General features: G+C 47.6%; 2 protein-coding genes across 3 annotated transcripts in view; both read left to right on the forward strand.

The window, feature by feature from the left end:
• Positions 1-5,508: 5,508 nt before the first annotated feature.
• Positions 5,509-9,463, forward strand: Rbp7 (retinol binding protein 7). Its single transcript, XM_021636197.2, is given in 6 exon segments — positions 5,509-5,581; positions 5,709-5,845; positions 7,402-7,430; positions 7,432-7,519; positions 7,937-8,035; positions 9,222-9,463. Coding segments are annotated over 6 exon segments (477 nt in total). The 3' UTR covers positions 9,273-9,463.
• Positions 9,464-23,187: 13,724 nt separating this feature from the next.
• Positions 23,188-26,082, forward strand: part of Ube4b (ubiquitination factor E4B) — a 99,204-nt gene continuing 96,309 nt past the window's right edge. The window contains exon 1 of one of the 2 annotated variants that reach the window (XM_060379056.1): positions 23,188-23,924. In XM_060379056.1, the coding sequence (XP_060235039.1) occupies positions 23,901-23,924 (24 nt within the window). In that variant the 5' untranslated portion in view covers positions 23,188-23,900. The remainder of the gene's footprint in view (positions 23,925-26,082) is intronic. The other variant, XM_021636209.2, reaches the window with a different exon arrangement.

Consider the following 26,082-nt stretch of genomic DNA (forward strand, 5'->3'; position numbering starts at 1 on the left):
GGTGTAAGACAAGGTCTTGTGCAGCCCAAGCTTGGTAGGAACTCAAGATCCTGCTACCTCGGTCTCCGGAGTGCTGGGATAACATGTGCTCCCAGACCATGCCTGGCTTTCTCGTCAGATCTGCTTTGCTTCCAGACAGGACCTCTAGTCCAGGCAGGTCTTAAAATCCCTATGTAGCTGAGGATAACCTCGAAGTTCTAATCCTCCTGCCTCTGCCCAAGGAGCGCTGGGATGCGAGCATGGCTTTACTGTCTGGGTTAGGCAATGGCAAGGACAGAGCCTAGGATTTCATGCATGCTAAGCAAACACTCTCTCAGCTGACGTGCATCGCCTGTCGTCTTTGGAATGAAACCCCATATGTATAACTTCACCTGCCTATACTGTGACCCTCCCTGTTCCTGGGCTAGCATTGGCCAAAAGGAGCAGGACAGGAAGTTCCGAAGTCCCCCGAGTACAGACAGAAATGGCAACTTCTGGGACCAGCTTCTGGGGGGCAGATCGATTTTATTCAGGGTGAACGAGGGTTACATAGAACTTTGGGGAGGGGGTAGGAATAGCCAGGGTGGGCAAAGGTCACTGGCTGAAGGGCTAAGGTGCTGAGGTGCCTCATGTACACGGAGAGGCTTTCCCAGGTGCTTGCTGAACGGGTTCTTATCAGGAGAAAGGGAGTCAGACCTGTAATTTCCTGAAGGACTACATTGCATTCCTCAGGCAGAGGGTTTGGGATTTCAAGATCCCCCAGCAGAGAAGATGAATCCTCACCCACAAAGGGAGTCCTCCATTCTGTGCCGAGCTCAGGGCTTTCCAGTCATGGTGGACTGTGACCTTAGCAGCAGGGTTTACTGGCAAATCCTCCCTGAGGAATGCTGGAGTCCCCTTTGCACATGGAAACAATTATGCTGAGGGCTAGTAGGAGGGAGGACATGAAAAACCAAGGGCAGGGAGAAAGGGCTTTATTAAAACTCTCAGGAGAATGGAGAGATGACTGTTCTGAGCACTTGCTCTTACAGAGGACCCAAGCACCCACATGGTGGCTCCCAGTGCCTCCAAGATGGGGTGGGGATATACCAGTCTTCTGCACTCTGAGGCTGTGTGCATTCATGTGCACAGGATCCCTTCCAGCACACACAGGCACATGATTAAGTGTTTTGTTGTTTTCTCTGCTTAGCCCCAGCTGTCCTGAAACTCACTCTGTGGACCAGGCTGTTCTTGAACTCAGAGATCTGTCTGCCTCTGCCTCTGCCTCTGCCTCCCAAGTGCCGAGATTAGAGGTGTGCACCGACACCCATACACACACACACACACACACACACACACACACACGTGTATATATGTGTGTGTGTGTATGTATGTATATATCAAAGACTCTCATGGTGTGAATAAGATCTAGACCAGTGATTTTTAACCTTCCCTCTATTGTGACCCTGTAATGTAGTTTCTCACATTGTGCTGACCACCAACCATAAAATTATATTGTTGCTACATCATCACTGCAATTTTGCTAGTTATGAATCATAAGGTAAATATCTGTGATTTCCAATGGTCTTAGGCGACCCCTGTGGAAGTGTTGTGACCCACAGGTTGAGAACTGCTGATCTAGAGAGTCCCTGAGCAGTACTGTACCTGTAACAGCAATGATATGTTGAGCACCAACATTTAGTGCCAGGCAGTCAGATGTGCCTTTCTCCTTCCCTCTCTTCTCCTCCCCTCTCTTCTCTGCTCTTCTCCTCCCCTCCCCTCCCTTTCCTTTTTCTACCCTCCCTTCTCCTCCCCTCCTTTTTCCCTCTCTCTCTTTATTTCCCCCCCACACCTCCTTCTCTCTCTTTCTGTGTTGTATATGAACCCAGGGCCTTATGTGTGTTACCTAAATCCTAATACCCTAATTTAATTATTCCCTCAGCTAAGTTTTCTGTTTGTTTGTCTTTGGTCAGATGAGATTTAATCACTAATTCTACTGACTGACTTTGGAGCATCCTGCCTGAGGAAAAACTGTAAATTGGCAAGATAGATCTTTCAAAGTTCAGAGGGTTTTTTTGTTTGTTTGTTTGTTTTGTTTTGTTTTGTTTTTTAGGGAATGTCTCATGTAGCCCAGGCTGGCTTCAAATTTGCTAATAGTTAAGGATGACCTTTGAAATTATAGGAAGGCATCACCATTCTTTGTCTATACAATTCTAGGGAATGAGCCCAGGGTTTGTGTGTGCTAGGCAAACACTCTACCAACTGAGCTAGAACTCCAGACTAAAGTTTTTCTATTTCAAGTTAATTCTATCTAGTTGATTAAAATGCCTCAATGGCTGTGGCCCCAAGGACAAGTCCCCGATTGCACTTTTAGAGTAAAGTCCTATGTTTTGGGTCCTTCTCTAGTCCAGGGACTCATTCCAGCTCCATGAGGAAGAAACAGGATGTGGAAGGTGACCAGGGGTGTCTCGGAATTCCTCTTGGTACAGAGCAGTATTGGAGAAACAATCCTTCCTCTGAACTAGAAGGCAAAGGCGCTAATCATGCAAAGACCAGGTAAGCCACCTGAAAAACAGGGTTGCCCCAATGCAAAGATCTGGAAGAGAGAGATAAATCTTTACTAAAACTAACAAAAAACACAGTTGCGTGGGCTAGAAAGATGCTTGGTGGTGAGGAGCGCTTGGTGCTCTTGTGAAGGAGTGGGATTCCGTTCCCAGCACCGAGGCTTACCTGTCATTCCAGTGCCTTCCAGGGGTTCTGGTGCCCTCTTCTGGCCTCTGTGGGCACTGCATGCATGCAGTGAGCAGACATCCATCCAAGCAGAACATTCATACACATAAAACAAAATAAATAAACTTAAATGGGGTTGTTGGAGTTAACAAGTTGGAAGCAATAGCATGTAATACTGTTGGGGAAATAGCAAGAGGCCAAGTCAGGAAGGACCGGGTTAGAGCATGGGGATGAGGGATGGCTTTCTATTATCAGCTTCTGAAAGTCTGGATTCATCTCAGTAACAACCTTCCCCACACATGCTCACACATGTGTGCACACACAAAGAAGAAGTATGCAATAAAGGAAGGAAAGAGGGCTGAGAGATGGAGGATGGGATCATTGGGGGATCATAAGCAGAAAAGACGTGAATTCAGGACTTTTGGTATGGGTGTTATAGTTATAGTGTGTATGTGTGAGTGCTCTCTCTCTCGCGCGCGCACAGCATGCTTGTGGAGCTCAGAAAACAACCTCAAATGTCAGTCCTCAGACACTTCCCACTTCTTAAGATTTATTTATTATGTATACAGCGTTCTGCTTGCATGTGTGCCTGTACGCCAGAAGAGGGCACCAGATCTCGTTATAGATGGTTGTGAGCACCATGTGGTTGCTAGGAATTGAACTCAGGACCTATGGAAGAGCAGGTAGTGCTCTTAACCTCTGAGCCATCTCTCCAGCCCCAGTTCCCACCTTTTGTTTGAGACAGAATCTATTATTGGCCTGGAATCGCACCTGACAGAACAGCTGCTACCTACAAACCAAGCTCTTTACTTTTGGAGCAGCGCCCTGGCCCTGAATTTGCTGTCTTCTCCTCCTCCTCTTCTGGCTTTCTCTGTGTAGTCCTGGCTTTCTTGAAACTCACTCTGTAGACCAGGCTGGCCTTGAACTCACAGCGATCCATCTGCCTCTGCCTCCTGAGTGCTGGGATTAAAGGTGTGTGCCACCATCACCCAACAGCTTAAAAACATGTTTTTAAGGTTTACTTTATATATGAGCGCTTTGCCTGCATCTGCCCATGTGTGCCACATGTGTGCCTGGTGCCCACAGAAGGCACGGAGTCAGATCCCCTGGAACTGGTGCTGTGGGTGGTCTGGAGTTGCAGACAGTCCTGAGCCTCCACGTGGGTGCTGGGACTAAACTCAGGTCCTCTGACACAGCAGCAAATGCTCTTAACTGCTGAGCCATCTCCTGCCCCTACCTCCCAAGGTGTTACAAGGATGGGCATGGAAGGAAGTATTGGAGACAGCACTTATGGGTGATGTCTATGGCTGACATTGTAGGCTAGTCCATTTTTCCTCCTCTCTCTTCCTTTGCCTTTCTCTGCTCTAGAGGCTAAATCCTAGAGACTACATCTCCCAGGCTCCCTTGCAGTTAGCAGTGGTAATTGATATATTGGGTCATTGAGAAAGAACCGGATCATTGTGCTAAGGAAGCTAATGCTGCAGAGGTAATGATATGTGACTCTTCCCACTCTTTCCCATCTGAATGACAACCTGAAAACCAACTCATGACAGTGAAGTCAAAACCAGAGGCAAAAGGTCACCAGGACCACATAAACAGCCATTCTGTGTCACCTAGAAATCTAGTCATTATAGAAATGATGGCTAAACTGAGCACTGTGGTGCACGCCTGTAATGCCAGCACACAGGTGGCAGAGGCAGACAGATCTCTGTGAGTTCAAGATCAGCCTGGTCTACAAAGCCAGTCCAGGACAGCCAAGGCTACACAGAGAAACAAAACAAACAAAACAACCAAAAAAGAAATGCTAGATAAGAGGCTGGGATACGGCTCATAGTTGGGTTTAACCCATGAAGTTCTGCATTAGAACCAAGCACCACATAAACCAGCACAGGTGCACGCCACAGGTGTGGCACACAGGTGTAATCCAAGGCATGGTGCACAGGTGTGGTGCACAGGTGTAATCCAAGGCATGGTGCACAGGTGTGGCGCACAGGTGTAATCCAAGGCATGGTGCACAGGTGTGGCGCACAGGTGTAATCCAAGGCATGGTGCACAGGTGTGGCACACAGGTGTGTTACACAGGTACACTCAACAGGCGTGGTGCACACCTGTGATCCTAGCAGGAGCAGCAGACTCATAAGCTCACAAGGTTGTCTTGGTCAACATAGTGAGTTAGCAACCAAGCCTTGAGCTAAATAAAACCCTGTCTCAGAAACAAGGCAGGCACTGGACCGGTGGCCCAGCTGTTATGATCACTAGGTGCTCTTTCGGAAGACCTGAGTCAGGTGCTGAGCATCCATGGGGCGAGGTTCGGTTGAGGCTGCAGGCTTCCATCTCTGGAGCACCTCCCCTCTTCTGACACAGGCACACATGTGGTATACACTACGGACACATGCACAAAATTAAAATTAATATTTGTTTAAATCTGAGCAGGCTAAAATAAATGAGTTCCTATTTATTGGGGTGTCTGTGTGCTGCCTTGGGATTATACATACACTGTCATTTGTGGTTGACTCAGAATTTAATGCCATGAGTCTGAACCGTTCCTTTAGTCGCTGACAGCGAGGCATATAAGGTGACCTGAGACATACTCTGGGTTCAGAGGTGTTTAGAGTTAAATGACAGGAGGGAGTCTCAAGGGAAACAGGGGTTGCCAAGGTGGAGGGGGCACAGGAGTAGGGATGGAGCCAGGAGGGATAGCCACAGAGCCTCCCAGTGCTCCCCACCCCCAGCTGTCCCCTCAGCCCCCTCCTGCCCCCACTGACAATATACAGCTGAACTGCCTGTGACTTTCAGGCTTCGGCTGCCAACCTCCCGACCATGCCAGCAGACCTCAGCGGCACCTGGAAACTTCTCAGCAGCAACAACTTCGAGGGCTACGTGCTGGCCCTGGGTAGCACCTAGGGCTGTGCGGCAGTGGAGGGGAGGCAGGCTCTAGCCTCAGGGGCTGAATGAAGGCACCCTGTCTTGTCTGCTCCAGGTCCTTCTCTCTCTCATGGCTTCTGCTCTCGGCTGGTCAGCCCCTGCCTTTGTCCCTGAGTCTCTGCACCCATCTTGCGCCCCTCTGTCCATCTTCTTTCCTCTGTCCCCCTTGTCTGCCTGCCAAACGACCCTGGCCATCCCTGGCTCTCCCTCAGTACCACCCTGTGTCCGTCAGGTGCGCTTATACCCTTGTTTATCCAATTCTTCATGGGGACCATAGGGACCAGATGTAGCTCCTGGGCAAGGCGGAGACCAGGGCTCTAAACCAGGCAGTCAGCAGCTACAGCCTGCGCAGGAATTCAGTTCCCGCGCCAGAGTGGAGTCTGCTTGGCCGGTGTTGGAGACAGATAAGCGGACAGAGCCAGCGGGGCTGCCCACGCAGGCAGTGGGAGAGCTGCGCCAGGGACCCTGAACTCTGTGGGCATTAGCGGGGTGCGTGGGTCCACGAGAGGGGATCCGATCACTCTCCCTGCTTCCCAAAGGACCCTCTGCATGGCGCTGCCCCGGCAGCTTGCTCTGATTCCACAGATTTGGCTGATTTCAGCACCCATTATGTGTGCAAAATCCTCTTGATGATTGCCAGGGCTGCTGCTGGGATTATTTGGGTTTTGTTTGTTTTTGTTGTTTGTCTGATTTGAGAGAAAGTCTCACATGGTAGGTCAAGCTGTCCTGGACCTCACTTTGTAGAGCAGGCTGGTCTCAGACTCTAGGAAATCCTCCTGCCTCGGCCCCCTAAGTACAGGGATCGCAGGTCTAAGCTGCTCTACCTCCATACAGTCGCTGATTTCCAGACTCTTCCTTTTACCTTAAAGTAAACAGAATAGACTCCAAACCCCTACCTCCAACCCCACTGAAGGCAGTTTTTAAAAAGTCCTCTTCAGGATCTAGAGAAATGGCTCAGTTAAAGTAGAGCACTCACTGCCTGAGGACCCCTCTGATCCCCGCACCCACACAGCAGCTCAGTCATTTCAGTGACCTATTACAGACAATCGGATGCCCTCTTGTGGCCTCTGTGGGCACTGCACACACGTGGTGCATAGACATGCACGCAGATTCACACATGCATATTAAATGATTAGGTCTGGAGTGAGGGCTCAGGGGTTAAGAGCACCGACTGTTCTTCCAAATGTCCTGACTTCGATTCCCAGCAACCACATGGTGGCTCACAATCATCTGTAATGAGATCTTGTGGCATGCAGGCACACATGCGGATAGAATACCGTATAAATAATAAATAAGTCTTTAAAAATAATTAAATAAAATTATAAAAATCCTCTTGAGTTGAGCATGGTGGAGCATACCTGTAATCAAATACTCGAGGTGGAGGCAAGAGAATCAGAAGTTTAATGTCACCTTCGTCTATACAAGCTCAAAGACAGCATGGGTTATATAAGATCCTGTTTAAAACAATCTGTCCTCTGACTTATGCATTCGTACCCACACATAAATTAAATCAATGTAAAAAAAAATTAAAGTAAAAAAAAAAAAAGAACAATAGGGGCTAGAGAAATGGCTCAGTGGTTAAGAACGTGGATTGCTCTTCCAGAGATCCCGAGTTCAATTCCCAGCAACCACATGGTGGCTCACGACCATCTCTAACGGGATCCTCTTCTGGTGTGCAGATGCACGTGAAGTTCAGAGCACACGTATACATAAATAAATACATAAATCTTAACAATAAGAACAATAACTTTTCAGGTGTTGACTTTGCAATTTGTAAGATCACCACAGAAAAACGGGGATTCCTTTACCATCCCCACACAGCAGCCTAAGGAACTACCCTGTTACATGCAACATTGCAGATGAATTTGAGGAAGATAACAAAGGCCTGGATAAAAGACAATGCACGGTAAGGGAGTAGGGTTTGGCTGCGTGGTGTGGCTCTCACTTAGCATATGTGAGGTCTGGCAGCACTGTAGAAAGCAGAAGAAAAGAACACAGGCTCCTGGCTGGAGAGATGGCTCGTCAGTCAAGAGCACTTACTGCTACTGTAGGGAACCCCGAGTTCAATTCCCAGCACCCACATGGTGCCTCCCAGCCACTTCCAACTCCAGGGACACCCTCTTCTGACCTCTGTGAGCACCAGGCATGCACACAGTACACATACATACATGTAGGCAAAGCACATACACACAGAAAATTTTAAAAAAGTTTTTTAAATGTAACATAAGCTGTTATCACAGAGTTAACCAGGCATGCATTCTGCCTGGTGAGTTTAAGGACCTGCCGGAGCAAAGCACTGTTTTCTCTCTCCCTTCATGCACAGCTTGGTTACCTGGAGCATGGCACGCTCACTTGTGTGCAGAAAGGCGAGAAAGAGGACAGAGACTGGCGCCACTGGATTGAAGGGGACCTGTCCCACCTGGTACCTAGACATTTTGTTCTTCTAAAAACGTTTTCAGGGGTGGAAGGAGATGTTTAAATCTCTATTTCTTTATTTTTACTCTTCCGTATGTGTGTATAACCACACGTGTGCATATATGAGCATCATATGTTTGCAGTGTCTGGAAAGAACTAAAGAGGGGGCTGGAGAGATGGCCCAGAGGTTAAGAGCACTGGCTGTTCTTTCAAAGTTCCTGAGTTCAATTCCCAGCAACCACATGGTAGCTCACAACCATCTATAGTAAGATCTGGTGTACAGGTAGAATGCTGTATTAATAATAAATCTTTTTAAAGAGAGAGAGAGAGAACTAAAGAGGGCCCTGGATCCCCTGGCGCTGGAGTTGCCGGTGGTTGTGAGCCGCCCGGTATGAGTGGGGGGAGCTGCACCCTGGCCCTCTGCAGGAGCGTCAAGTGCTCTCAGCCCCTGGGCCACCTCTCCAGCCCCTTCGTTCTTGCTTACAGGTCCTCTTCAGCTACACAGCAAGCTGGAGATTAGCTTTGACCACGTGAAATCTGGAGAATAGGAGTGTTTCAAGGTGTCTCTGCTAACAGTGGGCCTCAGTCCCTGGTGCATCTTGTTACCTCAGGAGGCCGGAAGAGCAGCTCACCATCTCCTGCTTCAGGCTTTCCTTCTTCACAGACGATTTCACAACCAGAACTTCAAGACTACGGGTTATAGCTCAAACTAGTCAATAGTTCTAAAGTACCGTCCAGAAGGTATAAAATCCTGCTTTTAGAAAGTATAAAAAACAAAACAAAGCAAAAAAACAAAAACAAAAACAAAAAACAAAAAAACAAAAAAACTGGGGCAGGGTACAGTGGCACATGCCTTCAATCCTAGCACCCTGGATGCAAAGCAGGAAGATCTTTGGGAGTTTGAGACCAACCTGCTGGTTTTCATAGTGAGTTCCAAAGCAGCCAGGGCTATCTATGTAGAAAGACTCTCTCTCTCTCTCTCTCTCTCTCTCTCTCTCTCTCTCTGTGTGTGTGTGTGTGTGTGTGTGTGTGTAAACACTTGGTATCAGAGTGGGAGAAGTAAGGGTGGAGAGACCCTACATTTGGGTATCAGGAGGCGCCCCCACCCCTGCACACACACACATTTGGTATCAGACATGTTGAGAATGTACATCAACTCTTTTTTCTTATTTTTCCCTCCCTTCCTATCCCAGGAAATGTTCTTTGAAGGCCAGGTGTGCAAACAAACACTCCAGAGAGCCTGATTCATGTCCAGAGCAGAGCCCACTTGAGGCCACTGGGCAATGCCAAATTATCTTGCAAAAGGTGCTTGTCTGTCTTGGTTTGATGAAGGGTCTTGTCATTGGAAAGATGTCACACAGCCTGCACTAGAAACTCTGGTTGCTTGGAAGCTGAAACTATTTCAGCTTCAATAAACCTGTCCAAGTGATGCTGATTTTTTTTTCTAAATTTTACATGATTTTTTTTTTAATTTATTAACCTATTTATTTGAGACAGTAGTCTTACTGTGTAGCCCTGGCTGGCTTGGAACTCAATATGTAGACCAGGTTGTCCTTGAACTCACAGAGAGTGGCCTGCCTTTCCCTTACCTCTGCCTCCTGGGTGCAGGGTTTAATGGCATGTGCCACGACCCATTATTTTAAGGAACGTTTATAAGCTTGCTCTGGTGTGCAAAGTATGGGTCAGGAAACAGGACATAATTCCTGCCTCCAAGGCCAGCGAGAAAGCACGGGCAGGGTGTGGGGCAGTGTAGGTGGGCTTCATGCAGCTGCGAAGAGGAAGCCTTTTAGCTGAAAGGCCAGGGTCTAGTTCAGGGGACTTGTCTGTTTGTTTTTATAAGCAGGCTTGTGCAGCTGAGGCTGGCCTGGAATTGGTGGTCCTTCTGCCTCAGCCTCCTGAGTGCCCCTGGGGGTACAGGCTGTTGCTTCGTAACTGGCCGCTCCTGCCACCTGCAGCTTGGCGGGATACCTGAAGGGCTGCACAGTTAACGGAGTTCAGGATGTACGGGGGAGAGGCATCTCAGGGGGATCATCAAAGACCTCGAAAGAAAAACTTTACAGGTCAGGGTTTGGGTGGCTGGAGAGGTGGCTGAGGGCACTGGCTGCTCTTCCAAAAGTCCCAGATTTCATTCCCAGCAGCCACATGGCAGCTAACATCCATCTGTAACGCCATTTCTAGGGGATCCTACCCCCTGTTCTGGCCTCTGTGGGTACCAGGCATGCATGTGGTACATAGACACATGTGCAGGTAAAATTCCACCTGCAGAAATAAACACTGGGGGCTGGCAAGATTGCTCAGTGGGTAAAGGCCCTGGCCCTCACGTCTGGCAAATTCAATCCCCACATGGTGAAGGGGAGAACTGACTCCCCACAGGTCTATGACGTCCACATGTACATCATGCGCGCGCGCGCGCGCGCGAGCACACACACACACACACACACACACACACACACGAGTCAGATCTGTCCCCAGCATAAGAGGAAGGTCACGATAAGACGGTGGGAAGATTGAGCATCCTTGACAGGAGTGAGACTAGCCAGAGACAAGCTCTGGGCGGTCCTATGAGGGAATGTCTGGGTTTAGATAACCGAGGTGAAACAACCAGCCCTAACCCGGAGGCGCCATTGCCTGGACTGGACAAGAGGTCCTTAAGCCCGGATGCCCGGATTCCCCACTGTGGTGGACTGTAACCTGGACTGTGAGTCAGCACAGACACCTCCTTCTCTACCTCCATATCCTCAGGGTATTTTGTCACTATACTAGAAGGGAATTGAGGCAGTAGGACGGGCTGGATCCGAAAGGAGAGAGGGTAGTTGGTGGGGGAGGCACTTGGAGATGCAGATGAGAAGGTCCCGGTGGAAAGCCCTGGCCAGTCCGGCTAACAGGCGAGGGCTCAGTCTGGGGCAGACGCAGCCAGTTAGGACGTAGCATCCACAGTCCGGGGAGTAGTGGCAGGATGCAAGGCGGTAAGGGGTTTGGCTTGGCTCCGGCCGCTGAGGAAGGAGGGAACCCACCGGGCAGAGGGCAATGCGGTGGGGGCCGGAAGTGGAGTTGCAGCTCGGCGATGGGGGAGGATGCACAGCCCGGGGAGGACACAGAGGGCCGCGGGGAGTTTTCAAGCCGGTGGGGCCGCCCAGGGAAGTGGGAACCCCCTTCGGAAGCTGGTGAAGTCCCAGCGGCGGGAGCCTCGACAGAGATACTTTAACATTCTCACGTGAAAACCTGTAAAGGAAACGTCGTGCTGGCCACCTTCACGGCGAACGCGGAAGGTGCTGAGACTCCAGGCCGCGGCGGATGGCCAGCGCGAGTCCAACCCCGAGCGGCCGCCAGGGGGAGGCTGCGGGGCCGCGGAGTGCCGAGCGCAGGAAGGCTGCCACGTGTCCGGGGAGGACGGCGGGGAGCCCCGGGCGCCCGGCACGCTCGGCGCTTCCCCGGGCGGGGGCTGGGCCGTCTGCGCAAAGGTGCAGCGACACCGGGAGGAGGCAGGTTTTTATGGAACAAAAGAGGAAGCTTTTGCAGGAGCCGCTTCTGTCAGTTCCCTGAACCGGCCCAGCTTTCCTGGGAGGATCAAGAATTCCAGCCTGGACTCCACAGGGGCTGGAGAGCCGTGGAGCTGGAGAACAATGGGAAGTCTGTGGCTAGGGAGGTGACCTGCAGTTCTCCACAGGGACAGCCGAGGAGGAGCAAAGAGGACACTTGGTCCTTGGTTTTAGTTAATTGTTATTTATTTATTCCAGCCCAGTAGGGACACATAGAAAAGACCTTGTCCTTAAGAAAAGATAAATAAAAGCAAGCAAACAAAAACAATAAAAAATTAGCTTTAGGTTACACCACACCCTCACCACCACACAGCACCCTGTGTACGAGGGCGCTCGCGCGCGCGCACACACACACACACATACACACTTTTGGGGGGGTCAGTTTAGAGACAAGGTCTCCGTGTGTGACTCTGGCTGTCCTGGAACTCACTTAGGTAGAGATGTACCTGCCTCTGCCTCCCTAGCGGTGGTATTAAAAAAGATGAGGGCCACCATGCCCGGCTGTTTTGTTTGTTTGTTTGTTTTTGGTTTTTTAATTGTAAAAATACATATGTCAGGATTAAGGAGATGGCTCAGCACACAAAGGCACCTGCCGCTAAGCCTGACTGTGATCTCTGGAATCTACAGGGTAGGGGAGAACATTGAAGGTTATCTCTGATCTCCACACCTGTGTCAGCGCGTCCACACAAATGACAAATAAGTGCACAAACAAAAACAAAACCCATACATAGGGTGGAGTAAAGACTTGGAGAGAGAAAAACACAGTGGGAATGTGCTGTCTCCACGGCAGCTCACTTGGCTGCGCGCAGAGGCCCTGGGTTCAGGCAAGCCTTGCAGGCAACAAGAAGCAGGTAAAAGCCGCGTTGGTTAAGGTAAACAGTACAAAGGAGGCAGCATTAAGGACGCCCACTGCTGAATTTAGGGTGAGCACCTTTCATCCCAGCGCTCAGGAGACAGAGGTAAGTGCTTCTCTGTGAGTTTGAGGCCAGCCTGGTCTACACAGTGAGTTCTAGCACGGCCAGAGCTACCTAGTGAGACCCTGCCTCAACATAAATAAATAAAGGAACATTCATACTGTCAGGTTTGGAGACAGAGGTGTCTCCAGCACTAGGAAGCAGGAAGTTCAGGATTCAAGGTCGATGCAGACTTCAAAGTCTTGTCTCAAGCATGCACATAAGCCAAACCAGATCAAAGGATATTTGGTGCCACTGTGGTGCCACCACCACTGCCTGAAGAACCCTTTCCTCGTCTCTCATGGTGCCCTGTCCCTATTAAACACTTACTCCCAGGCCCTGGAACCACCATTTGCTATCTGTCTTTAAGAGTGTCACCACTCTAGGGACTTTGGATAAAGGAGAAATTGCAATATTTGTATTTCTACGTGTGGCATACTGTGTGTGTGTGTGTTTGTGTATATGTTCCTGTAGTTGCATGTGGAGGTCAAAGGCCAAAGTTGGGTGTCTTCCTCAGTTGCTCTCCTCTTTTGTTTTTTGAAACAGGACCTCACTGAACCTGGAACTTGCTGGTGATCTAGACTGGCCACTGAGCTCCAGGGAGAGGGAGCTGCCTGTCTCCACACTCTCCTGAACACTCAGTGCTAGGATTACAGGCACACATAGGCCACAGGCACAGGCCACCATACCTAGCTTTTATGTGGGTGCTTGGGATCTCATTCTTTCACTTGCTGCCTCTCCCCCCCAGCTCCAATGACTGGCTTATTTCACATACTATTAATCTCTAATGTCCATCCATTCTGGAGAGTGAGTCAAAATTCCCTTTCTTTTTAAGGCTGGATTATGTAAACATTTTGTTTTTATTCATGAGTATATGTGTGTGTGTCAGTGTACATGTGTGCCACGTGTGCAGGTTTCCAAGAAGAGACCCATCTGGAGCTAGAGTTACAGGTGGTTGTGAACCATCTAACAAGAGTGTTTAAAACTAAACTCTGGTCTTCTTCGAGAGCAGAACATGCTCTTTTCACTTTTTTAATAAAGATTTATTTATTTATTATGTATACAGTGTTCTGCCTGCATATACACCTGCTCGACAGAAGAGGGCACCAGATCTCTTTATAGATGGTTGTAAGTCACCATGTGGTTGCTGGGAATTGAACTCAGGACCTCTGGAAGAGCACCCATTGCTCTTAACCTCTGAGTCATCTCTCCAGCCCTACATGCTCTTTTGTTATTTTAATTTATGTGTCCTTGGGGAAGGTACTTGCATCAGTACAGTTGTTGCTGGAGGCTAGAATCATGGTATCCCTCTGGAGCTCCTGTCATAAGCTGCCTGACCTGGGTCCTGGCATGACCTAGCAGGTGCTCTTAGCTGCTGAGACACGGCTCTTGTGTTGCTAGACCACATTTTGCTTGTCCTTTCTTCCATTGCTCTCTGACTCATTGTGTAAAGGGTGCTGCTATGAGCACAGGTCACACCTGCAGTCCAGTCCTCGGTTGGCTGAAGCAGGAAGATGCCACAGTTCAAGGCCAGCCTGGGCTACATAATGGGTTTCAGGCCACCCTGATGGAACACAAATGGCTCAAAACAAACAAAACTGTGTAAAAAAAAAAAATCTCGCTTGAAATTGGACATAGTGATGCACAACTTTAATCCCAGCACTCGGGTGGAGAGGCAGGAGGATCTCTATGAGTTTGAGGCCAGCCTAGTCTACAAAGGGAGTCCAGGACAGCCAGGGCTACACAGAGAAACACTGTCTCCGGAAAAGAAAGGGTGGGGAGGGAGCCTCTTTTGAATCCCTACTCCAGTGCTTTTGGCTGAGAAGTGGAATTCCTGGGTCATGTGGTAATTCTGTAGAAGAACAGCCAAAATGCTTCATGCTGACATTCTCACAAACGGTGAGGCTTTCTTCCCATCTTGGCCAACAACTGTCACTCTCTGGCTTTTGACAGTACCCATCGCTGTGAGTGAACTTAAGGAAAAAGGATGGTAAAATTACATAGCATAAAATTGGCCATTTAAGGGTTGGAGAAGCAGCTTTGTGGTAGGACATTTGCCTGGCATGTGTGAGGTCCTGTGTTTGATGCCAAGAACTTCTTCAAAACAGGGTTTCTCTGTGTACCCCTTGCTGTCCTGTAGACCAGGCTGGCCTCACTCAGAAGTCCACCTGCCTCTGCCTCCAGAGAGCTGGAAGGTGTGCGCCACCACATGCAGGTGTTTTGCTTTTTTTGTTTTGTTTTTTCTTTGTTTGTTTTTGAGACAAAGTTTCACTGTGTAGCTCTAGCTGGCCTGGAAATTGTTATGTAGACCAGGCTGACCTCAAATTCATAGAGGTCTACTTGTCTCTTATCTGCTGAGTGCTGAGCTTAAAGTCACCCACTACCATGTCTGCCCTATTTATTTTTTATATATGTTTATATATATTAATATATATTAATTTTATATATGTTTTGCCATATAACCAAGCTCAGATCCATAAATATGCCATCAAATTAAAAATTTTCCAAGTGTGATGGTGCATGCCTTTAATTCCAGCACTCCAGAAGCAGAGCTAGGCAGATATCTGAGTTCAAAGCCAGCCTGATCTACAGAGAATTCCAGGGCAGCCAGGATTACACAGAGAAACTCTGTCTTGAAAAATAAAAAATAAAAATAAATTTTGAAAAACAAACCAGTAGTGGTGGTGCACGCCTGTAATCCCAGCACTCAGGGAGGCAGAGGCAGGCGGATCATTGTGAGTTTGAGTTCAGCCTGATCTACGAAGTGAGTCCAGGACAGCCAAGGCTACACAGAGAAACCCTGTCTCAGAGCAAACAAACAAAAACAAAAGGAAAACAAACAAATAAATAAACAATCAAACCCAAACCCCCAAAACCCTCAAGATCTTTCTGCACATGTCTCTGGAGTGCTGGCATGGGCCTACAGGCACCAGCTACCACACCAGGCTTTAAGAAGGATACATTCCCACAAGTGGGAACCTCATATCCAGTAGGGTTCCACGGAGCTCCTGCCAACCGCCAACCGCAGGCTGCTGTCTGGCTCTGTGGATTTGCTTACTGGCTTCTCATGTAAATGATATCATAGAATAAATATGTGCTTTCTTCCATGCGGATAGCATCTTCACATTTGTCTGCACTGTAGCATGCCTCAGAGCTTGACTCCCCTTCATGTCTGAGTGACATTCCATTTCACAGCTAAGCCACAGATGGCTGGTCCACCATCTGCTGATGGTCACATAATGACTTCCACATTTCAACCACTGCGAACCGTGCTGCAGTGAGCATTCATGTATTAAGTTCTGCTTGCGGATCTGATTTCAGTTATTTGGGATCTCTGCCAGGGAATTAAATCTGGGTAACATAGTAACCCCGTGTCTAACTTGTCGAGGGCTTGCTAGCCTGTTTCCCACAGTGCTCACGCCACTTACATCCCCAAAAGCAGTTTATAAGTTCCGTGATTTCTCTTTAAAATTCTTATTCATCATCATCATTGGTGTGTGTGTGTGAGGTGTGTGTAAGATGTGTGTGTGTATAAGGTGTGCATGTGTGAATCTGAGGTGTGTGTAAGATGTGTATGTGTGTGAGTATGTGTAGGTCAGATCTCTTCCACTTTCATGTGGGTTCTGGGGATTGAACTCATGTTGCCAAGCTTACATGGCAAGTGCCTTTACCTACTGAGCCATCCACTGGGCCTCATGGTTCCTATTTCCTACATTAAGAGTTATTTCCTCTTTGTGTGTGTGTGTGTGTGTGTGTATAGTCAACACACATTCAAAGTCAAACCCAAGACCCCATGTAAACTAGACCAATGTCCAGCCATACTTCAGTTTGAAACAGGGAAGGGGAAAAGGAAAAGGAACCTTTCAGATAAAAACAGAGTGATAACTTAGTTTTTTTGTTCTTTGTTTTGAGAGCTTTCTCCATGTAGCCCTGGCCGTCCTGAAACTTGCCCTATGGACCAGATTTAAAATATGCACCACTACACCCAGCTTATTAAAAAAAAAAAAATTTAGATATTTTCAGGAACTCGGGATGGCTCAGGAATTAAGAACACTGCTCTTCCAGAGACCTGGGTTCAATTTTCAGTACCCATATGGTGGCTCACAACCATCTGTAATTCCAGTTCCAGATCTGATGTGCTCTTCTGGCCCCCTCAGGTCTGAACATCGTGTACACACGTACATGCAGGCAAAAGCACTAATAAATACATATACATATATGTATATTGTACATATAATAAAATCTTCATTTTCATTTCTGTGTGTGTACACGTGAACTCACATGCGCACATGTGTAAGTGCTTGTGAGAGCCACACGTGAGTGTCTGTGGAGGTCAGAAGAAGGTGTCAGAGTCCCTGAAACTATAGTCACAGGCAGTTATGAGCCACCAGACATGGGTGCTAGGAATGGGATGTTGGTCCTCTATATGCTCTTAACTCGCCAGCTCCTGTTTTTTATTTATTTATTTTTGTTTGTTTCTGAGGCATAGCACAGGCTGCCATTGAATTTGCTGTAGTCAAAGATGACCTTGAATTTCTGATCCTCTTTCTCCACCTCTGGAGTACTGGAATTACAGACCTGCACTGCCAAGCCACCTTTGTGCGGCCTGGGGATTGTGTGCAAAGCAAGGCCTCTGCTGACTCAGCCACACCCCCAGCCCTGTGAAGCTATTTTATCATAATTGCTTAGGTTGAATCCAGTTCTGCATTTATTTGTAGGGGTTCACCATGAATCATTGTTAAATCCCTAGAATTTAGAAAGAAGGGCCGTAAAAGAATGATGAACTCAATATATATTCTTCTGACACTGAAAAGGAAATTTTTTAGGTCACAACAAAAGCAATAATTTATTATGAATAGGCACAATGCATAAGTTCTTAAAACCGTTTTGTAATCTAACTAATAAAAGAGAGTGAAACAAAAGATTTAAATCTGCGTTTAATTTACATTATGACATTGACATTGATGGAGTTGACAAACTCCTAACACACTGTCGTGACGGCAAAGCCACGTCGGTTGCTGCATACGCTGATTCAGAGTATTACCATTAATCAGAGTAAGAGCTGGCACTTGGGGGGAGGAGGATCAGGAATTCAAGGGCATGCTTAGCTGTTAGTGCGTTCCAGACCAGCTGAGGCTAGAATGCAGCCGTGTTAAAAAGTAAAGACATCCTCACTGATGGTACACATCTGAGGTCCCACAGGTTTCCAGGTGGAGGCAGGAGGATTAGGAGTTCAAGGCCATCCTGTGCTAAATAGGGAGAGTGAGAACATCTGGGCAATGTGGGACCCTGACTAAATAAATATCCATCATCAAAATCCCCTGAGCTGGGGCTAAGACTCTGTGGTTAAAGCAAGTGTTTGCCAAGCACACGGAAGGCCTTGGCTTAGACTCCCAGCATTGCAAAACCAGAGCAAAAATCTAGGAGTCATTACTAACAAAGTCAGAGAAGAGGGGCCAGTGGCTCGGTGGGTATATGTGCTTGCCATCAGCTCTCACCTCCTGAGTTTGATCCTCAGAACCCACAGTATGGAAGGAGAGCGACTGCAAAAGTAGTCCTGATCTCCAGGTACCGAGGCACGTGCTGTGGTATGCGAGTGCCTACACACACACACACACACACACACACTAAATGTAAAAAGTTTTAAGTTTAAGAAATGAGGTAGAGATTTCTCTCATCACTGTGCCATCCTTACATTAGTATGGAGAGGACAGAGATCGGAATGGCGCCCCTCAAGGCAATGGGCACTGGGTACTGTCAGCCAATGTGGAAAGCCCTGCACTCTGTGTGTGGCAGAGGGAACACTGGGTTGCCCTCGAGTGTGTTTTAGCCTCTCCTTATTTTCTAGCCACATAAGTGAGGTGGGATTGACCCCACAGACAGAACGCTTTAATGTTAAATCTTAAGTATAATCTGAACGTAACACTTTTGGGAACAAGAGATAGAATTAGCCCATTTGGTTAAAAAAAGGAAAGCAGAGTCAAAATGTTCCCATTTTCAAGGGATTATAAAAATTGATTCCCAGCTGGGTGGTGTTGGCAACATGCAGAGGCAGAGGCAGGTGGATCTGTGGTTTAGAGGGAGAGTTCCAGGACAGCCAGGGCCACACAGAGAAATCCTGTCTTGAAAAACAAACAAACAAAAAAAATTACTGCGTTTTGAAAAGCTGGAAAATATGGCTGTAAGGAACATTGCTGGGGAGATTTCCTGTGGAGTATTTGCCTGTCTGTCTGTCATAAGCTACGCCTCCTAAAGCAGAAGTAATCGACTTTCTTGTTTTACTCTGTTTGTGCGTCTGTGCCTCAGCTGCCTGTATTGACTCTGCAACTAGGAACAGAGAGAGACCAGATGTCACTTGTCTTCCTCTCTGACGCTGATGCCCTGGCACTCTGTCACACAGGTCCACTTGTCAGTAAGGAATGGAGGTTCTGGTTGGCCTGTTTTTGCTGAAATTAGCTAACAGACAAAGCTCTGTCCCTTGGTGGCGGTGAACGGACCAACCATAGAACAGACTTGGAAGAGAGATGAGGAGTGGAGTTAAGGCCTTAACCTATTGAGTACAGGCAGTCTCCTAAGAAGGTTTGTGACAAAAGAGAGCAAAGAGGGCCAGGCATAATGCTGCGTGCCTGAAATGTCAGCATCCGAGACACTGAAGCAGGCAGGTCAGGAGTTCAAGGCTGCTCTCAGACTTGTTTTGAGGCCAGCTTGGGCTACATGAGACCCTATCTAAAAAAAAAAAAAAAAATGAGAGGGGTTAGGAAGATGAAGAGAGAGAGCACAGAGAGACAGGATGGAAGGAAAAATAAGATTTATTTGCTGTGTGTGTATAGCTCAGAGGACAACTTTCAGGAGTCAGTTCTCACCTTTGACCTTGTTGAGGAGGTGGGGTCTTTCTTGTTTCTCTTGCTACTACACTGCATAATCCAGGCTGCCTGGCCCTTGAGCCTTTGGCCCATTTTCCTGCATCCCACCTCATGGCAGGGGCTCTGGGGTGGCAGATGAGTGCCACCACAGCTTTTTACATGGGCTCTGAGGATTCTGAGGATAGGGCTTAGCTTGCTTGGCTTGCAAGGCTAGTGCTTTTGTCCACTGAGATAGCTACCTGGCCCCACAGTGAGAACCATATCGCATTTTGTATGTTAATGCGGTGTCTGTCAGTATGTATGTGCATTACATGCATGTTGGTTGCCTGTGGAGGTCAGGTGGAGGAACCAGACAGATTCCCTAGAACTAGAGCCACAGACAGTTGTGAGCCACACTTATGGGCATTGGGAACTGAACCCAGGTCCCCTCTGAGGGTAACGAATGTTCCAAAGGGAGACATCTCTTCAGCTCCTCTTTCCAGATTTTTAATCTTGTAGAAAGACAAGGCAGCACACCTGCCGAAGAATGAGGAAGGCTTTGGACAGCACGACATCCTTTCTGGTCGTCACCATAGATAATGCCCTGATAGAGGTTAAGCCTCGGAGTGTTAACTACTTGAATTCCTCTTGATTGGCTACAGCTTGATCTCCACAGGCCTATGAGGTTATGCCTAATGATAGGTATGTGTGGTTTCTAGGAAATTAGCCAGTGCTGCTGACTCAAGCCCTGATCCATTCTTGTATTTGGGAAGCACTCATACAGAATTATGGGCAAAGTCCTATACAAGACACGGGAGAGCTGGTCAGTTAAGGCAGTCATCACCTTGCCTGTGACAAGGGGGAAAAACAGAGAACCGGAATACAAGCTAGACATGGCCACATGTCAAGAAATGCTTGAAGCCAGGGGTGGTGGTGCACACTTTTAATCCCATCGCTCAGGGAGGCAGAGACAGGAAGATTGCTGTGAGTTCAGGACCAGCCTAGTTTACAAAGCAAGTCCAGGACAGTCAAAGCTACACAGAGAAACTCTTGTCGAAAAACAAAACAAAACCAAAACAATAACAAAAAGCCCCACCCAACCAACCAAACAAAAGGATTAAAAGAAAAGAAATACTGTTGTTATATTACTATTTTCTGTGCCAGGGAAGTGAATTAGGGAGCTCATGCATGCATAGGAAAGCATTCTACCGCTGATTTATATCTCCAACCCTGTGCAAAGGAAAAAGATGAGTTCATCTGGTAGACAGCTTGGCGAGTAAAGGCCAGCAAACCTGTTAACCTGAGGGCAACCCCAAACCACAAAGTGGAAGCAAAGAACCAATTTCTACAAGCTGATATCTGACTGTGCAAGGCCTGAGTTCAATCACCAAATCCCATATAAAAATGCCAGGCATGGAGGCTGGTAAGCCCACAACTGGGGAGGTGGAGAAAGGAGGGTTCCCAGGGCTCACTGGCCAGCAGTCTACCTACTTGGCGAGCTCCTGGCCAATGAGGGACCCTGTTTCAAAGAAAGTGGATGGTGTTCCTGAGATGACAGCCAAGATTCTCCGCTGGCCTCCACCCACATGCACACAGGCACACATGGATATCACATAGATATACAGGAACATACACATCCATCCATCCATCCATCCATCCATCCATCCATCCATACATTTTGTAAGGTTATGGGACAAAATTAATTAAATAAAGATGATTAGGCATACGACAGACAGATCTTATATATAAAAGAGTTTTATTAGGTGGATATGGAGAGAAGAGAGAGAAGGGAGAGCAGGACATGATGGGGGAAAGAAAGAGAGAAGGAAAGAGAGAGAAGGGGAAGGGGGGACCCCATAGGGAAAGGGGAAAAGGCCAAGAGAGGAGAGACCAAGAGAGGCCAGGAGAGAAAGGACCGAGAGAGAGAGAGAGAACCAAGAGAGGGAGACTATGTGTTGGGTTGTTTAATTAAGGGGCAAGGTAATCATGCCTTCCAGGTGTGGCCTCCTGACCAGTGACCTATGATGACATCATAAGTTGCTTGGCAACCCAGAAGCAGGTTTTGTTCCAAAATCCTAACACATTTGATAAGTGAATGAATGCTACATTTAATCTAAAACCTAAAAAACAAAGAAGGGTTAAGCCCTGCAAAGTCCAGGAGAAGAGTCTTCCAGACAAAGGAGCCACAAAGTGTCAAGGTGTCAGTCCAAGGCTACAGGAGAAGTTACAGAATATTTGATTCACTTGATGTGAAACATGCAGAATAGGTAAATCCAGAGGGCACATTAGCTAGAGGAGGTAACAGTAGGCTGAGGACGGACATGTAGTATGTCGGAGGGTTCCTTTCTTTGGTGATTAAAATGTTCTGAAATTAGAGAGCAATGATGTTAAGTAACTCTATCCTAAAGCCATTGTATTCTTTAAATGTGTGATTTAATCTGAGGTTACCTGGCAATTATGATGTTTTTAAGAAGACAATGTAATTAACATCAGTGTAACTAGGGGTCCAAAATGGCTTACACAGAATTCCTTTCCTGGAAAGTAGAATGCCATCCTGAAAAGCCTGCAGCAGTTTAATTTTACTCACAAATTCTTTGCATATCTAGTCGTCATGTTCCTATTTTTAGCATGTAGCAAACAAATTGAAACTATTTTTGTCACTTCTCGGCCTTTTGGCTAAGACTAAATGTAACTCTTTTAAACTAGAGTGGAACAGTTAAGATTATAGTTCAGCTACAAGTAGCAGCGTACTCTACCCCTAGCACTTTGAAGGCAGAGAGGTAGGCAGATCTCTGAGTTCAAGGCCAGTTGGATTCCATAAACCAGCTTCAGGCCAGCGAGACCCTCTTTCAAATACAAACAGACACGCATACAGACACGCATACAGACATACGTGAATGTTATAGTTCGATAGTCTGTGATGGTGGTGACACTCCAGCATCAGGCAGGAGGATTTCAAATTTGGGGATGTCTGAGATAGATGGCAAAATTCTGTCCCAAGAACAATTAAGGACAGATGACTATGGCTTTTATAAGCCATTCAGTATACACTCTGTGGCAGATTCTGGACTTTCATAGCACTATTACTCTGCTCAATTAAGATTTTTATATTGGAAAGTCAGCTTTTGTCTGGCTAAGCTGGCTTCACAAAAGGCTTACTTAAGCCGTTGTTCAACACGTTTCTCAGTAATTCGAGTCTCCAATTCACCGACACTTTCGGATTCTATCAATACTCTCGAACACACTTAAAGAGGAGAGCCTCTCCAAAAGAACAAGGTAAAATAAAATTAATGTAAGTTCCTGGTAGTTTCCTTTCATGGGCTTTCCTGGGGGAGGGGAAGAGTGGAACAAGGCATCTGTAGCAAGGTGCTAAGTGCTCCCCGCAGAAAGCAAACGTTTTCTCCGATTCCTGTCTTCTCCTCGTCTCGGTCCCCGGCTTGCAGCATCCCGGAGGACCTCCACGTCACTAGATAGCAGGAGCCACCCGGGAACACAGCAGCGCTGCAGAAACCCTAGGCGTGGAAGAGCGCCCTTGGCAGGCAGATCTGCGGATGGGCGCATCTCACCCTCAGCTACCCCACCTGGGCCCCGCCCACCGCGCCCCTCGCCTCCGCGCGGTCTCCATGGTGACGGGCCGCCCCGCCTCCTCCTCTTAGCTTAGCAGCCCCTCTCGCCCCTCCCCCCGCCTGGCGCCGCTTAGGGGAGAGGGGGTGGGGCAGGGGGCGGGGACAGGATGCAGGCGAAGAGGAAATCGGCGGCGCGACGCCCGCTGCTTATTGGCTGCTGCCTCCGGGAGCCAGAAGCCCCGCCTTCCCAGCGAGGGTCACGTGATCCCTTTCAAAGATGGCCGCCCTGTTGTTTTGATGAATAATACTTGGTGGGGCGAGGGGGTAAGGGTAGGGTTGGAGGGGTAGGAGGATTTACGCTTACAGCGAGAGCTTCGCCAGTCCCATCCCTCCCCTCCCCCCTGCTAGGGTTCCTGCGTGGAGGCGGGGCGAGCCGGCCTGCTTTTAGAGGGGAGGGGCTTCCCGGTGCGGCGCTGGGCTCTCCCTGGGCTGCCGTAGGGTCGCCGCGCCTCGGGGCATCCAGTGTGCAGCCGAGCTGTTCCCGCCAGGGCCAGGGGTGGGACCCGGAGCGGGGTCTGCGGGAGAAAAACGCAGCTGCCGCGTCACCGCCGCGAAGACACGGCGCGCAGCGGGCACGAGCCGAGCTGGAGACCGCGCCGCCCGCCCTGGGTAACCTGGGAAGCTGAGGGGAGTCAGTGGCGCCCGGAGAGGACCCGGTAGCAGCGGCTGCGGCCAGAGGAGGCAGCTCGGGACGCTTGCATCTGGAGGAGGCTGGGGCGATCCGAGCGACCGAAGCCAAGGCGATTCAGTGCCTCGTGTTCTTAGTTTTTAACCTCTGACTATGCAATTCTGAAACCTCCCCCCTTGGGGGACCAGGTAGCCCGGTAGATACCTTCCACTCTCCTTTGCTCCCTCCCTGGTCTCAAGAACCGAAGGATCTCTCTGACGCCTTTCACCATTAAGAGGAAGGAGATGGAGGAGCTGAGCGCTGATGAGGTGAGGGGGCTGGGGCGTGGGGGGGGGCACCTTGAAAGGATTACTTGGCAACTCTTTGGCGCTTTGGACGGCGACGATTTTGCGCTAGTGGTGTCGGGGTTTTGGGATTGGGGAGGCAGCGGAGATGGTATTTTCAAAAATAATGAAATATTATGAAAGTAGTCATTCATCATCAGGTTGGTTGTATTTTAAGAAGCCCTTGCTCCACTTTGGGCTGCGGTCTTCTCAGTATCTTTACTCAATCACTAAAATTCTCCTGGGGTAGAGAATGCAAGACCCTGGAGAGGCTCTCTCGTTTTATTCTCCTTAATTTCTTGCCTTCTTTCTTCATTCGGACTCCACTTGCTTTTCTTTTAGGGTCTGAAGCCGAGGAGAACATCTTGAAGGTGTTCAGTCTTTTTAAAAGGGTATTCAAGAAAGAGGGGCAAGATTTAGATCCTGGTATATTGTGTGTGCCTGTGTCTTCAGCAGTTTTAAAGAATCATTATGTTTAATGGTTGTTTTAAAAGGAAGTATTTGAAATCCCAGATACATGTGGCTATTTCATTGTATAAATTGACTAAAGGTACCTTTGTGTTTGAGGGGTAGTTACAGACAGATTCCTTGATAATTAACAAAGTGTCTGTCCTTAGTAGTTTAAAATTTAGTAATTTAACAAGCTACTAATGACTGATGGTATCCTATTTTATTTTACTTTTGTTAGGACCCCTCCCTCTTAAACTTTGGTTTTGCAGCGTGGGGTTGTCAGAAAAGCGGTGGCAGTTAGGGAACAAGGAATTTCCTGTGACTCAGTTGACTTTTCCCTGTCTTTTTACCAATTGAAAGCATTCTTTTCAAGACCCCTGCTGACTTAATTTCTTTCACTGCTTCACATCAGCTTCCCCTGCAGTATTACGAAAGTAGGCATCCGTCATCAGGTTGGTTGGAAGAGGCCCATGCTCCACTTTTGGCTACGGTCTCCTCGTGTTTAATCACTGAAATTCTCCAGGGATGGAGCATGCACATGGGTGGGTGAAGGGTCAGGTGGGAAAAGAAACAGTTTTGTGGCTTGTGATACTTTAGTTGTTAAGTCAGAATTGTTCATTTTGTGTCAACTAACTTAGTTTTCCTCAACTACAGAAGGAGTGTAATGCTAAATCAGAAAAAGCCCTGAGCCTCGCTTTAGAAACACTTGGTTTTATGTAGTTTTTAGAAGTACCTTTATTCTAAAGAGACACACTCTGTTTTCAGTAATCCTTTCTTTCCGAAAATTACTTTTTTCTTATGACTTGTAAATGGTTCTTGGTTTAGAGGCCTTTGCAAATTTGAGTCTTTCCTAAATTTTTTTTTTTCCCCCAAACCAATAAAGTGTGTAGACTGGTCAAAGATACTGTGTAATCTGGAAGGTATTTTTTCATTTTGCTCAGTTCTTGACATGGTGTAATGCTTCTAGTGACCATAAAAGGAACACATGCAACCTTTGTGGAAGAAAGAGAGAAATTTTTTTCAAGGTCAGCAGAGCACTAAAACATATATGAAAAATTAAATTCACTAACACAGGATTAGTATAAAGGTTTTGTCAACAAATTAGTTGGCTTGATCTCAATGACAGTACAATTACTGGTCATTTTATTCTCATTAGAAGCTAGAACAAAAATCTCTTTTTTTTTCTAGCTTTTTTTTTTTTTGGTTTGGTTTTTGTTTTTGCGTTTCACTGTGTAGCCTTGGCTGGCCTCCAACTCGCAAGAGATCTACCTGCCTCTGCCATGAGTGCTGGGAATTAAGTCGTGTACCAACTTGCCTAACTTTAATCTAGTTTCTTTAATCAGGGTTAGGTGTGCATTAGATGTTTCCAAAGGTCTCTTTGTCTTTGTGTTGTTACTCTTGTTAGTAGAAACTTGTATCACTGATATTGTAGGTGATGTTGATTTGGTTAAAAAAAAATACCATGTGTCTTATTGACAGTTCAAGGATACATTTCAGAATTAAAACAGTCACGTAAGTGTCTCTTCACTGCAAGTTAGGAAATTGGATGAAATCAGAGTTTGCCATTTTAACAAAACCAAAAATATTTGTGAATACAAGCTGGAAGAATAAAAACTGGATTAACCAGACTAGGTTTTCTCTCAGAGGTCACCTTGAGTTCTTTCACTTCTTTCTGTCGTAGTTGAAAAATTGT

Source organism: Meriones unguiculatus, chromosome 3, assembly GCF_030254825.1.
Source record: "Meriones unguiculatus strain TT.TT164.6M chromosome 3, Bangor_MerUng_6.1, whole genome shotgun sequence".
NCBI lineage: Eukaryota > Metazoa > Chordata > Mammalia > Rodentia > Muridae > Meriones > Meriones unguiculatus.